The 13,064-nt window shown below is 69.7% G+C and overlaps 1 protein-coding gene across 1 annotated transcript; it reads right to left on the bottom strand.

The window, feature by feature from the left end:
• Positions 1-197: 197 nt before the first annotated feature.
• On the bottom strand, positions 198-10,535 carry NPR2 (natriuretic peptide receptor 2). Its single transcript, XM_035563864.1, is given in 23 exon segments — positions 198-755; positions 854-945; positions 1,066-1,164; positions 1,250-1,424; positions 1,502-1,570; positions 1,679-1,802; positions 2,077-2,223; positions 2,310-2,478; positions 2,561-2,716; positions 2,804-2,963; positions 3,069-3,140; positions 3,289-3,393; positions 3,599-3,676; positions 3,801-3,875; positions 4,213-4,333; positions 4,425-4,509; positions 4,640-4,772; positions 4,854-4,948; positions 5,041-5,176; positions 5,847-5,920; positions 5,923-5,959; positions 6,048-6,247; positions 9,770-10,535. Coding segments are annotated over 23 exon segments (3,231 nt in total). The 3' UTR covers positions 198-692.
• Positions 10,536-13,064: the final 2,529 nt, after the last annotated feature.

Here is a 13,064-nt window from a genome sequence, read left to right on the forward strand (position 1 = left end):
TAGCCTACCCCTGCTGGGAGCCACCGCCACCCCCAAATCTGGCACGTCCCCAGGGATGTGTCCTCTCCCCGTGCCCGCGGTGGGTGACGCGTGTCCCCGTCCCCATCCCCAGGTGGGATCTGGGCACAACCAGCACCAAGCTCGGAGCCCCCCAAAGCAGACAGCGGCGCTGGGGGCAGTTTGTATTTCAACAAAATAGTCTGCGCGGACGCCTATATTTACACCTGGGGAGGGGGTATTTACAGGACCCGGGGGGGGGGGGGGGGAGGGCTATGTACAGGGGGAGGGGGGGGGGGCACGGGTGGGAGCAGCAGGGTCTGAGCCTGCCCTGCTCCCTTTGCCCCCCCCCCCCGGGGAGGGGGTGACACGGGCACAGCGATAGACTGAGTACTGAAAAGAGAAGGCAAAGTGCCCTGCGGGGCAGCCAGGCCCCAGGGGGAGGCTCAGAGCCCGCCGAGCCGAGGGGTTTTGGGGGGTGGAGGTGGGGATCGGGACGCTGAGAGGCTTTGGGGAGGGGGGTGTTGGGGGTCGAGGCCGGTCCGCCTGCTCCGTGGGGCAGCGGGAGGCTCGGGAAGGCTTTGCTGGTGCTGATGGGGGGGTGACAGGCGGTGCCGTGGCCGCTGCGCCCCGCATGCCCCAAACCTGCTCCGGTGCGCCCCGGGGGCACGGGGGGGCTGGGGGCTGCGCCGGGCTCAGACGACTTTGGGGTCTTTCCTCTCGCCCAGCAGCCAGTAGGTCCGCATCTTCCCCTTGCCCTGGGGGCGGAGGGCAGTGGTCAGACCCCCCCACGGACCCCAGCCCGGGGCGGGGGGGGAGGGGGGGTGTAGGGGTGGCTGGCACCCGGCACCCTCACCTTCATCTCCACGTCTCCGCGCAGCTCCAGCTCGAAGCAGCCGAACTCATCCAGGACTTCTTTGGTGGTGGAGGAGACGTGGATCTTCAGGGCTGGGGGTGCGAGAGTTGGGGGGGGGGGGGGGGAAAAATAAGGATGTGGCCGGGGTAGCAGCGGGCTGGGACCCACGGTGCTCGCCCCCAAGGCCAGGCGCTGCCGTCCCCGTGGCTCACCCTGCCCGTTGGACTCCATGCGGGACGCCGTGTTCACCGTGTCCCCGAAGAGGCAGTACCGCGGCATCTTCAGCCCCACCACTCCTGCGCACACGGGGCCTGGGGAGGGGGGGACAGGGGACACGCTCAGGCCGGGACAGGGGGGCACTGGGGGGGGCACGCAGACAGCGTCCGCCAGGCTCACCGGTGTGGATGCCGATGCGCAGGCGCAGCTGGTCGTTGGGCCGGTGGCGGATCTTGAAGGTTTTGACGGCCTCCAGCAGGGCCAGCGCCATGCGGACGATCTCGTGGGCGTGCAGCTTGCCGTTGCGCACCGGCAGCCCCGACACCACCATGTAGGCGTCCCCGATGGTCTCCACCTGCGCGGCACCGGGGGCACGGTGAGCTCGGCTCACCCTCACTGCCCCCACCTCGCCCCCTGCCCCGCGCCCCTCACCTTGTAGACGTCGAAGTTGTCGATGATGGCGTCGAAGCAGGTGTAGAGGTCGTTCAGCAGCGTCACAACCTGCAAGGAGCAGGGATTTGGCTCCGGCCCCGGGGATGGCGCTGGTGGTGGTGATGGGGGACACACACACACAAACCCCCCCTGCCCGCCCCCGTCCCTGCTCCCCACCTGCATGGGGGTGCTCTCGGCCGACAGCGCGGTGAAGCCCACGATGTCGCTGAAGTAGATGGTGACGCTGTCGAAAGCCTCGGCTCGCACCGTCTCGCCGCGCTTCAGCTGCTCCGCCACGGAGCTGCCGGGGTTAGAGGGGACGGTGGGTGCCGGGGGGCCGTCGGCACGACGGGTGCCCCCTCCCCAAAAAAACACAGCCCGTCCTCCCTGCTCCCCCTTGCCAACAGCGGCACGGGGAGCCGGCGGGCACCCCGGCCCCACGACGAGCACTCCAGCCCCGCATCAGGCACCCCGGCCCCACGGAGGGCACCCCACCCCACAGAGGGCACCCCGGCCCCACATCAGGCACCCCAGCCCCATCTCGCCCCCCCCAGCCCCATCTCGCCCCCGCTCACTGGGGCAGGATCTGGTACAGCAGGTTCTCCGCCTTGCGCTTCTCCTCCAGGTAGGCTTGCGTGCGCTCCTCCACCAGCTTCTCCAGGTTGTTGGCGTACTGCTCCATGCGCGACAGCAGGTTGTCCAGGATGCTGGTGCTGCCCTCCCTGCGGGGACACGGACGCCGGCGGTAGGGACACGCGCACACACCCCGTGGGACCCCCTGCCCGCCCCAGGCTCTGCCAGCGCCCACTTGTTGAATCTGCGGATGAAGATCTTGATCTGTCCGAAGTCGGGGCGCTCGGCCGGCTCCTGCGCCCAGCAGCGCTCCATCAGCACCGCCAGCTCCTCGCTGTGCACCCCGATGTCGATGGAGGGGCGGAAGAACGGCTTCTGGCTGTTGCGCACCTTCTGCACGATCTCTGCCCGGGGAGCAGGGGCTGATGAGCACGAATCCCCCCCAAAAACCCACCCCACCCCATAACCCGCCCCGGCCCCCCAAACCTTTGGGGCTCAGGTCCATGCCCTCGATGTAGAAGGGGCCGTTGCGCAGGGCGATCTCCTGCACGATGATGCCGAAGCTGTAGACGTCAGCTTTCTGCATGCCCTGCGGGGGCAGCCGGCCCTTCTGCAGCAGCTCCGGGGCCGTCCACAGCTTCTCTGGTGGGACACGGCCGCGGGATGGTGAGGCAGGGCCACCCCGTGCCCCCGCCACCCGCACCCCCATCCCCTGCGGCGGGCGCTCACTGGCGTAGAGGGCGTGCGTGTCCTCGCCGTCGCAGGGCGATCGGAAGCTGGCCAGCCCGTAGTCGGTGATCTTCAGCACGAAGCGGCTGTCCACCACGCAGTTGGAGGACTTGAGGCTGCCGTGGTGCCCGATGATGCTGTTGTGCAGGAAGGCCATTCCCTGGGGGGGGGGGGGGGGGGGGGGGGCAGACAGACGGACGCGGTGAGGTTGGCACCCTCCTCCCCGGCATCCCCCTCGTCCCAGCCGTGCGCCCGGCTCGGGTACCTTGACGATGTCGTTGATGAGCGAGTAGCGAAACATCCAGTCCAGGTTGATGCTCTCGTTCTCCAGGATGTCCTGGGGGAGGGAACACGCCGAGCGCCGGGACGGTGGCACCGGCACCACCCCCACAGGGTCCCCGCAGCCACCCCATCCCCGAAATCGGAGCCCACCCCCTTCCCCAGCTCACCCGGCCCCCCCGCGTCCTCCCCCCTCGCCCCGCTACCTGCAGGCTGCCCCGCGGGCAGTACTCGGTGACGATGCAGATGTTGGGGGGGTCGATGCACGCCCCGATGAAGCGCGTCAGGTGGTTGAACTGGATGTCCCGCATCTGGGGAGGGGGGAACGGGCAGCGTCTGGATGCAGGGCACCCCTGGACACGGCCCCCGCTCCCCTGGGTACCACCCACCGTGGCCACGAAGCCACAGGGACCCCCCTTCATTCCCCAGCCGGGGGTGCCCCCAGTGGTCCCCCAGCCCCGCCGCCCCCAGGAGGGGACCCCGCGCCCCCCATCAGGGTGCCCACCCCACACCTACGTGTTTCAGCTCGAAGAGCACCTGGCGCGTCAGCTCGATGCGCTTCTTGTTGACGTGCTTGATGGCCACCACGTTGCCCTTGGGGGCAAGGGAGAGAGAGCTCAGCGCCCGCCAGGAGGATTTGGGGAGGGGAGCGAGGTGCCAGCGTCACGCCGGGGGTGTCACCAAGGGGGGCTCGGATGGTGTTGGTGCTCGGACTGACCTTGAAGTGCCCGGTGTTGGCGAAGATCTGGTACTTGCCGTGGGTGGTCATCAGGGAGCCGTAGCTGGAGCCGCGCTGCGGGGAGAGAGGGTTAGGGACGGGGACCCCAAGGAGGGGTGACAGGCACCCACGGAGCTGTGCGGGGACAGCCAGGGGTGTGCAGGGGGTGGCGGGGGACAGGCTGTGGTGTGTAGGGCCAGCACCAGGTCCGCACGCTCCATAGCAGGGGCTATAGGACGAGGTACGGCGCGCTACGGGGCATGGACAGGGGACGTGTAGGGGACGGATGACCGCAGATGATGGGTGCAACGTGGCTGTGGTTTTGTAGGGGATGGAGCGCCATGCAGGGGCAGGACGGGGGATGGGACAGGGACAGGACAGGGACAGCGTCACGGGGGCTGGTGGCTCTCACCAGGGACAGGGTGAGCCGGCTGCCCGCTCCCTTGTGGTACCGCTCGGCGCTCCCGAAGTGCAGCTCGTCCCAGCGGATCCTCCACAGCATGCTGGCCAGCTCCTTCTCCAGCATCAGCTTCCTGGAGGGGACACACACGCACACACACACACAGGGGGTCAGGATCCTGCCCCCCCAGCACCCAGGCACGGCTCCCCCAAGCCCCAGCCCACCTGAAGATGAGGAAGCTGGAGATGCCGAACATGACAAAGGTGAGGCCGGTGCCCAAAGCCACGATGGCCAGCGTGGAGAGGGGGGCTGCAGCGAAATGGGGGGGCGGGGGACACACCGTTAGCACGCCCCTTGGGGAGCCCATAGCCCCCCAGGGAAGGACGCTGGGCACCCAGGGACCCCCAGGATGCCAGCACCACGGGGGGCATGCACCCACTTTTATCACAGGAGGGGTCATCCACGTCGAAGACGCAGGGCGGGTTGTCCAAGGGGGGGGCCCCCTTCACCCAGCGGATGGGACGGCCCAGCCAGCGGATCTGCTTCTCCGCGCCCGAGTAGTGTCCCACCACCTGGGCAGAGAGACCTGAGCCTGGAAACCCCCTCAGCCGCCTCCCCCAGCCCCCTCCAGGACCCCCGGTGCCGCCCCCCACCTCGTACTGCCCGCTCTCGGGGTCGCTCATGGCCCACAGGTTGAAGTCGGTGTCCCGGTCGTTGTTGCCGTCCATGCTCACCAGCCCCGTCACCCCTGCGGGGACAAGAGAGACCCGGGTGGGCGGGATGGGGACCGCGGGACCCGAGCCCCCAGACCCACTGCCAACCCCCCGACCCCGCAGCTACCCTGGAACTTGCGGTCCCGCATCTTCTCGATGAGGTGGGTGGCGTTCTTCTTGGAGCCGCCCTCCCGCAGGGTCTCGTTCAGCACCATGGCGTACAGCAGCACCCCGTCGTAGAAGCACCCCGCCACCAGGTTCATCTGCCGGGAGGGACCTCAGCACAGCACGCGCCCCCCCCCCCCCCCCCCCCCGCGGCCCCACAGCCCTGCACCGGGGCCTTGCATGCCTCCGTATACCCACTACCCCACATGGGGGCCATGCAAACCCCCTGCAATCCCATAACCATGCACCAGGGCCACACAAAGCCCGTGCAGTCCCATAACCACGCACCAGGGCCATGCACACTTCCATAGCCCCATAACCCCACACAAGGGCCATGCAAACCCCCTGCAATCCCACAACCATGCACCAGGGCCATGCAAACCTCCCTAGCCCCAAAACCCCAAACCACAGGGCCATGCCCACCTCTGCAACCCCATAAACCCAAACTGGGGCCACGCACACCCCTACAGCCCCACAACCCCACACTGGGGCCATGCAAACCCCTACAGCCCTATAACCCAACGCTGGGGCCACGCACATCTCCATAGCCCCATAACCCCACACCAGGGCCATGCAAATCTCTTTAAACCCATAACCATGCACCGGGGCCAGGCACACCCCTGAAAATCCACAACCCCACAGCAGGGCCACGCACACACCCTGCCGGGATGGCAGCGCACCGCACGTGGCTGCTCCCACAGCCACCCCACAGCCCCACAGGGACGGTGCCCCCACCCCAGCCCCCGGCAGGCAGCGGGACGCGCTCACCAGGGAGTAGTTGAGCTGCACCCCGAATTTCTGCTTGGCTCGCAGGATGAGCTGCGTTTGGAAGTGCTGGTACTCGGGTTCTGGGGCTCGTAGTAGGTGATCACCAGCACGGTCTGCAGGACGGCACAGCGCCCCGTGTCACGCACTGGGGCCACGCTGGGCACGTCCCCGTCCCCGTCCCCACACGGAGGCGCAGCTCACCTGGAAAGCCTCGCGCAGCCCCGAGTCCTGTCCCGGGCCCTGCTGCCAGGGCTTGAAGGCATCGCGGGCAGAGTCCCCCCGCAGGCTCTCCCCGAAAACGTCCACGTAGAAGAAGACGTAGTCGCCGTTGGTCAGGTTCTCGCGCTGCGCCAGCTGCATGATCCGGCGCAGCATCTCCGGCGGCCCGCAGAGGTACACCACTGCGGGGGCACGGGGCGTCAGGGGGGCACCGCTCCCTGCCCCACGCTGACCTCATCACGGGACATCCCTTGCCCGCCCCGACCCGCCTGTGCCACGTCGGGCACCCCGGAGAAAAAGGGGAGCTCCCAAAATTACCGGTTGCCCCCGTGCACCCCACCCCGGGACGCCGCCGTCCCGGCTCTGGGGGCTGCACTGGCTCCGGGTAGGGGAAAAACGGGTCCGGGAGGGGCGGCGAGGCTGTGCCCCGGAGGCCGTCAGCCTCTGCCCGGAGGCCGCTGGGGAATCCATGCCGAGGAAAAGGACAAAAACATGTTTGGGTTTGCGGTCGGTCGTGCGGCAGGAATGTGCAGGTTCCCAGATTCCAGCACCTTCGGCGGGCCGCGGCATTAATTGGAAACAGAGCATCTGCTGCCGCGACCCGGGCGGCAAGGGGGTGCCCGGGCCCCGTCCTCACACCCCTCTGACCCCAGCCCCGCTGCCGGGGGCTCCGCCAGCCCCGCCGGGATGTCCAAGCGGGTGACACGTGGGGCTGGCCGCGGGCACCGTGTCCGTGGGGCTGGCTGACCCACGGGCTGCGCCGGAGAGTGTCCGAAACCCCCCCGAGCGGGGGCCCTCCTCACCCTCGTGGAGGGCCAGAGCGGAGGCTCCTGCCACTGCCTCCTCCCTCCCCCCGGAAAACCAGGGCCCCCGCTCCAGCCAGCCTGGCTGGGAACCCGGGATTGAGCAACGGGGGAGGAGGCGGCGGGCGCCGGAGGAATGTCACGCTCAGACGCTGGCCCCGGCGCACGGCCCTCCCGCCCCGGCCCCATCGCGGGCACCGGGGAGGGCTCGGGGCAGCGGGGGCAAAATAATAATAATAATAGTTAAAAAAATAAAAACACACACACACACCAAACAAAAAAAAACAAAACACCCGGAACGTGGTGGGGTGGGGGAAAATGGAGGTGATGAGCGCGTTGGGATCGGTGCTGGTGGCAGGGGGGCCGCGACAGCTGGTGGCAGATGGTGGCACAGCCCCACGGCGGTGACAGACGCCTGCCCGGTCAAAGGGCAGGGGGGCGAGGGGGGCACACGGCACCCGAGTGGCTCCCGGGTGTGGGACGTGGGGCTAACGCGGGGCTGGCGGCGTCAGGGGAAGGTGCCCGGGCCCCCTCCTCCTGCCCACCCGTTCCCCCAGGCAGAGGACCTGCGCTCCGCGGGCAGATGCTCCGGTAATTCCCTGCGCCGCGGCTCTAATTATATCAGCGCTCTCGCAAGTGGCGGCAGGGACGTGGGCCCCTGCACGTCGCCCAGGCCCCTGCCAGAGGGACGATGGCAAGCACCGGGTGGCCGCACGCAGGCGCGGGGCAGGTGCGTGGCGGCCCCGCTCTCGATGGACCTCGCTCCTCGGTGCTGTGAGCCTCACGGGTGAGGGGCTCCAGGGGAACACGCGTGGCTGTCCCCAGGCTCTCCAAAGCCACGCTTGGGAGACGGGAGCTGACACCCTGCGGTGGCGCCGAGGTCCTAGGGATGTGGGGTCCCTCGCCAGGGCAGCCCCAGGGGACCCCCATCCTCGCCCACGCCTGGCGTCCTCCACCTCGATGCGCATCGGGGCGATTGAGGGCCGCATTCAGCCTTTCTCCCCGCGTGGTGCCTCGTCCCAATCCCACTCAAAGCCCCCCATCCTCATCCCCGAAGCCCCAGGGCGCTGAGCTCTCCCGGCCGCATCCCCCGCTGCCCCATCTGGCTCCGCTGGTCCCGGCTCGATGTCCTCCTTAATGACACAGCATCTCAGCATCCATTAAGGAGCCGCGCGGAGCGGCTGCCTCCAGGATCGATACACCCCGCTCATCAATAATGGAAGAGCGAGCGTCAGGCTGCCCTTGCTCTCCAGCTGCCTCTGTAAGCCCCTCCATTTCCTCCCGGCCCGATATAGCCGCTCTCCCGAGGCGACAAATTGATTTATACCCCCCCCCACGGCACCACGGTGGGGCCGTCCCCAGCCCCCTCCCCATCCATTCCCCACGGTCACATCCAGGGACCGGCACGGGGCAGGGGGCTGCAACCTCCCCCCCGAGCACGGCACGGCCACCTCGGCGTGCCAGCACCGGAGCCATCGCCAGCGCCGCCCGACAGCCGGCCACGTCCACACCGTCACCCTCCACCTCCCCGCGGTGCCCGGGTCCAGCCTGCCCCTGGGGACACCCCGACCCCGCTGGCGCCCAGGCTTGCACCGGAGGGGACAGCGTGGCCCAAGCCACAGCGCGCCACCAGGGCGCCCCCGTGTCCCTCTGCCCGCTCCCGTGCCACCCATCCCACCGGGGGGCGGGGGTCCTGCATGGGGTGAGGGGGGTGGGGGGCTGCGAGCGGGGGTCCCGTGGCTGGGGGGGCTTCCACGGGGTCCTGCTGCCCCCTCAGCCCTGCTGTGACCATGTGCGCTCACCCCTCACCGTGCCCTACACCCACAGCGCGCTTCGCCCACGCTGCACCGTGCCCCACAGGGGTCACACTGCATCCCCTGCCCCTCGCCGTGCCCCACAGAGGTCCCACTGTGCCCCCCCCCTCCCCCCCCCCCGCTGTGCCCCACACAGGTCCCATTGCCTGCTCGTCCCCTTGCTGTGCCCCACACAGGTCCCACTGTGCCCCCAACCCCATGCCATGCCCCGCATGGGTTCCACTGTGCCCACTCCTCACCGCACCCCACACGGGTCCCGCTGCACCCCCATCCCTTTGCTGTGCCCTATATGTGTCCCACTGTGACTCTGTCCCCTTGCTGCGCCCCACAGGAGTCCCACTGTGCCCACCCCTCACTGCGCCCCACAGCAGTCCCACTGCACCCCCGTCTCCTTGCTGTGTCCCACGTGGGTCCCGCTAGGTCCCCATCCCCTCATTGTGCCCCACACGGGTCCCACTGCCCCCCTGGCTCTTTGCTGTGTCCCACAGGGGTCCCACTGTGCCCACCCCTCACTGTGCCCCACAAGGGTGACACTGTGACCCCCAGCCCCTTTGTTGTGCCCCACAGAGGTCCCACCGTGTCCCTGTCCCCTTGCTACGCCCCGCAGAGGTCCCAGTGTCCCTGTCCCCTTGTCGTGCCCCACAAGGGTCCCGCTGCTCCCCTGGTCCCCCGCTGTGCCCCACAGAGGTCACACTGTGTCCCTGCCACCTTGCTGTGCCCCTCACAGGTCCCACCGTGCCCACCCATTGCTGTGACCCCCACAGGTCCCACTGTCCCCCCACCCCCTCTGTGTGCCCCACAGAGCTCCCGCTGCGTCCCCCTGCCCTTGCAGTGCCCCACACGGGTCCCACTGTGCCCACCCTTCTCTGTGCCCCCCACAGGACCCACTGCATCCCCATCCCCTCGCTGCGCCCCCCCACAGGTCCCACCGTGCCCACCCCTTGCCGTGCCCCCCACAGGTCCCACCGTGCCCCCATCCCCTCCCCACGCCCCACGCTCACCCCACCGCTCCCCCTGCCCCTCTCCGCGCCCCACGGGACATTTTTTTACTCCCCCCCCCCCAAACGCGCCCCGCCACGCCACGCACCGCGCCCGCTGGCCTTGATGAAGTGGATGGCGGTGTCGGCGCCGCCCTCGTCGGGGGAGTAGATGTGGTGCCGGACGGTGAGGTTGCTGCCGTCCTGCAGCTCCTGGAAGACGCCCTCGATGGTGAAGTAGTAGGGCCGGTCGTCGGTCTTGCGGTCCACGTAGAGCAGGGCGGCGCGGGAGCTCCAGTTGAAGTGGGCGTGCAGGTGGGAGACGAAGGCGCCCAGCTTGGGGGCCGAGGGCCCGGTGCGCACGGTGGTGCGGTAGTGCTCGCGCTTCTCGCTGAAGCCCACCGCCACCGCCCCGGCCGTGATGAGGGGCAGCCGCCAGTGCGAGGCGAAGCGGCCCACCGAGGCGGCGGGGTAGACGCAGCCCGGCCCGAAGAGCACGTCGGGGTCGTGGTACAGCTTCAGGTCCACGGCTTTGAGCGGCGCCACGTACTCGGAGCACGCGCCCCCCAGCTCCGAGCTCATGAACTCGACGCGCACCGAGAAGGGCCGCGGCAGCAGCGGCGGCTCCCCACGCTGCAGCGCCTCCAGCGCCAGGCTCAGCGCCGGTTCCACGCGCGGCCAGGCCCACGCGTAGCTCACGTTGCGCTCCGGCAGCACCACGGCCACCGTCAGGTTGGCGACCGCCCCGTCGGGGGACGCCGCCGCCGCCGCCGCCGCCGCCGCCGCTCGCCGCCCCCCGCCGCCGCCACCGCCGCCGCCGCTGCCCCCCGCCGCCGCCAGCAGCGCCGCCAGCACCAGCGGCAGCCCCGGAGCCATGGGCCCCGCCGGCTCCTCCGCCCGCGGATCCTGCGCCCGCCGCCGCCGCCGCCGCCGCCTGCGCCTCCCCCGGGCGGGGCCGCCCCGGACCGGGCAGCGCCCCCCCGGACCGCCCCGTCCCGCCCCCGGAGCCGCCGCCGCCGCCGCCACCGCCCGCCCCCACGGGGAGAGGGGAGAGGGAGGAGGGGGCGGCCCCGCCGTCGGGGACGGGGCTGGAGCAGAGGGGGGCTGAGGAAAGAGGGGGTGTCCGGGTGGGGGGTGGGGGGGCGGCAGGGCGGGGGTGTTGGGGAAGGGGTGTGCTGGCTCCGGGGGGCTCCAGCAAGAGGGGATTTGGGGGAGAGGGTGTCCAGCGTGAGGGGGTTGGGGAGGGGGTGCCCCGGCTCCGGAGGTCTCCAGCATGAGGGGATTTGGGGGAGAGGGTCCACAGGCTCTGGGAGTCTCCGATGTGGGTGGATTGGGGAGGGGGTGCCCAGGCTCTGGGGGTCTCCAGCGTGGAGGTGCCCAGGTTGCGAGGGTCCCCATAACGGGGGTGTTGGCAAAGGAGTGACCAGGCTCCGGGCGTCTCCAACATGTGGGGATTGGGGAGGGGGTGTCCAGCATGAGGGGACTGGGGAGGGGATGCCCAAGTTCTGGGGGTCCCCGTTTTGGGGGGGATTGAGGAAGGGGTGCCTGTGTTCTGGGGGTCTCCAGCACACAGGGGTTTTGGGGAAGGGTTGTCCAGGCTCTGATGCTCTCCAACGTGGGGGGATTGGGGAGGGGGTGTCCAGGCTCTGGGGCTCTCCAGCATGAGGAGATTTTTGGGGAAGGGGTGCCCAGGTTGTAGGTGTCCCCAGCACGAGGTGATGTGGGGAGCTGAGGGAAGGAGTGTCTAGGCTCCGGGGACCCCCAGCATGAAGGGATTGGGGAGGGGATGCCCGAGTTCTGGGGGTCCCCAGAGTGGGGGCGTTGGGGAAGAGGTGCCCCAGCTCCGGGGGTCTCCAGCACGAGGGTATTTTGAGGAAGGGGTGTTCAGGCTCCGGGGGTTTCCAGTATGTGGGTGCCCAGGTTGTGGAGTCCCCAGCTTGGGGGGTCCTGGGGGTGCCCAGATCTCTGTGTCCCCCTGGGGAGGTCCCTGTAGATTCGGGGTGCAGGATCCCACCGGGGCTCTCGGGGGGGGAGGGGGGGGGGCGAGCGGTGGCTGCGGGGCAGGGACAGGCAGGGCAGGGGGCGGCCGGGGGGGCGGCGGGGCCCCCGCAGGGGGCAGCGTGCCCGCCCCGCATTCCTCGCATTCCCGGCCCGCCCGCGGTCCCGTGGGGCGGGCGGGCAGCGGGAGCCCGGTCCCCCCCCCCCAAACACGCAGCCCCCCACCCGTGCCTGCCCCACGCGGGGGGACCTGGAAGGGGTTGGGACCCGGTGCCGAGCCTCGGGGTCCCAGACCCCTCCAGGGTTTGGGGTAAAAAGGGGGCGACGAAGCGCGGAGCCGCGGGCGCGGCACCCCCGCTCGTCCCGCCGGTGCCACCCCGCAGGTGTCCCCGCGATGAGTGACACGTCCTCGGCCAGCCGGGGGATTGGGTTGCCGGGTATAAATAGCCGCGGGGCGGCGAAACCCGAGCGGGAGCATCCGAAACCTGGCCAAAAATCCGCCCCCCCCCCCCCCCGCGCCTTCCCGGAGCACCCCGTGCTGGCGTCTGCGGGCCGCCAGAGGGGGCCCGGGGACCGGCTCCTGCGCCCAGGGCGCACGGAGCTCCCACGGGTGACACCGCAAAGGGGCAACAGGGGACGGGTACCCTCGAGTGGAGCCGGTCACCCGTGGGCTCCGTGCCCCGCCAGCCCCCTCGGGCACGTGGGGACGGTGCCCAGGCGGAGTTTTGGGTGTTTGTGCCTCGCCTTCCCCTCGGAGCTTCGCATCCCGGACCCGGAGAGTTTGTGCCAAAATGTTCCCGTGGGGCATGCTGCCAAAACTGTGCCCCAGGTGTCCCAACGGGAAGGGCTTGTTCTTGTCACCCTGCTTCCCCCACCACCCCTGGAGTGCAGAATATATATATAAAAAAATAAAATAAATGTTTTTTTTCCGCCTCCTGGAGCTGGCGGGCTGCAGAGCCCTGCCAAGCGCCTTCACCTCTGCACCGAGAGCGGGGCCAGAAACCTGTCAGCCCCGGGAGGTGGCTGTGAAGAGCACGCCAGGCACCGGCAGTGGGTGCCTCCGGGACCGCCGGCTCCACCGGGCTGGGTGGAGGAGCTGCACCGGGAGCCACCACGCCGGGGACACGCGGTGCCGCGGCACGGGGACCTCTGGAGATACAGCGTGATGAGGGCGGAGGGGACGCGGCTTTGGGTTCCCCGTCTGCTCCCCATCAGCTCCAAAGGCCACCCGGTCCCTGCTGGCTGAGGAACATCTCCAGAAGTTTGGGGTGGCTTTGGCCAGGAGGTCACGGGCCGCGGCGTCAGCGGGGCCGGGCGCCGGCACGCGGGGTGACCTCTGCGTTTATGGGCTTCGTGCGCTGCAGTTGTCAGGGTAACCCGGAGGACTCCTTGTTTGTGTTTGGGTTT

Source organism: Cygnus atratus, chromosome Z, assembly GCF_013377495.2.
Source record: "Cygnus atratus isolate AKBS03 ecotype Queensland, Australia chromosome Z, CAtr_DNAZoo_HiC_assembly, whole genome shotgun sequence".
In the NCBI taxonomy this organism is placed as follows: domain Eukaryota; kingdom Metazoa; phylum Chordata; class Aves; order Anseriformes; family Anatidae; genus Cygnus; species Cygnus atratus.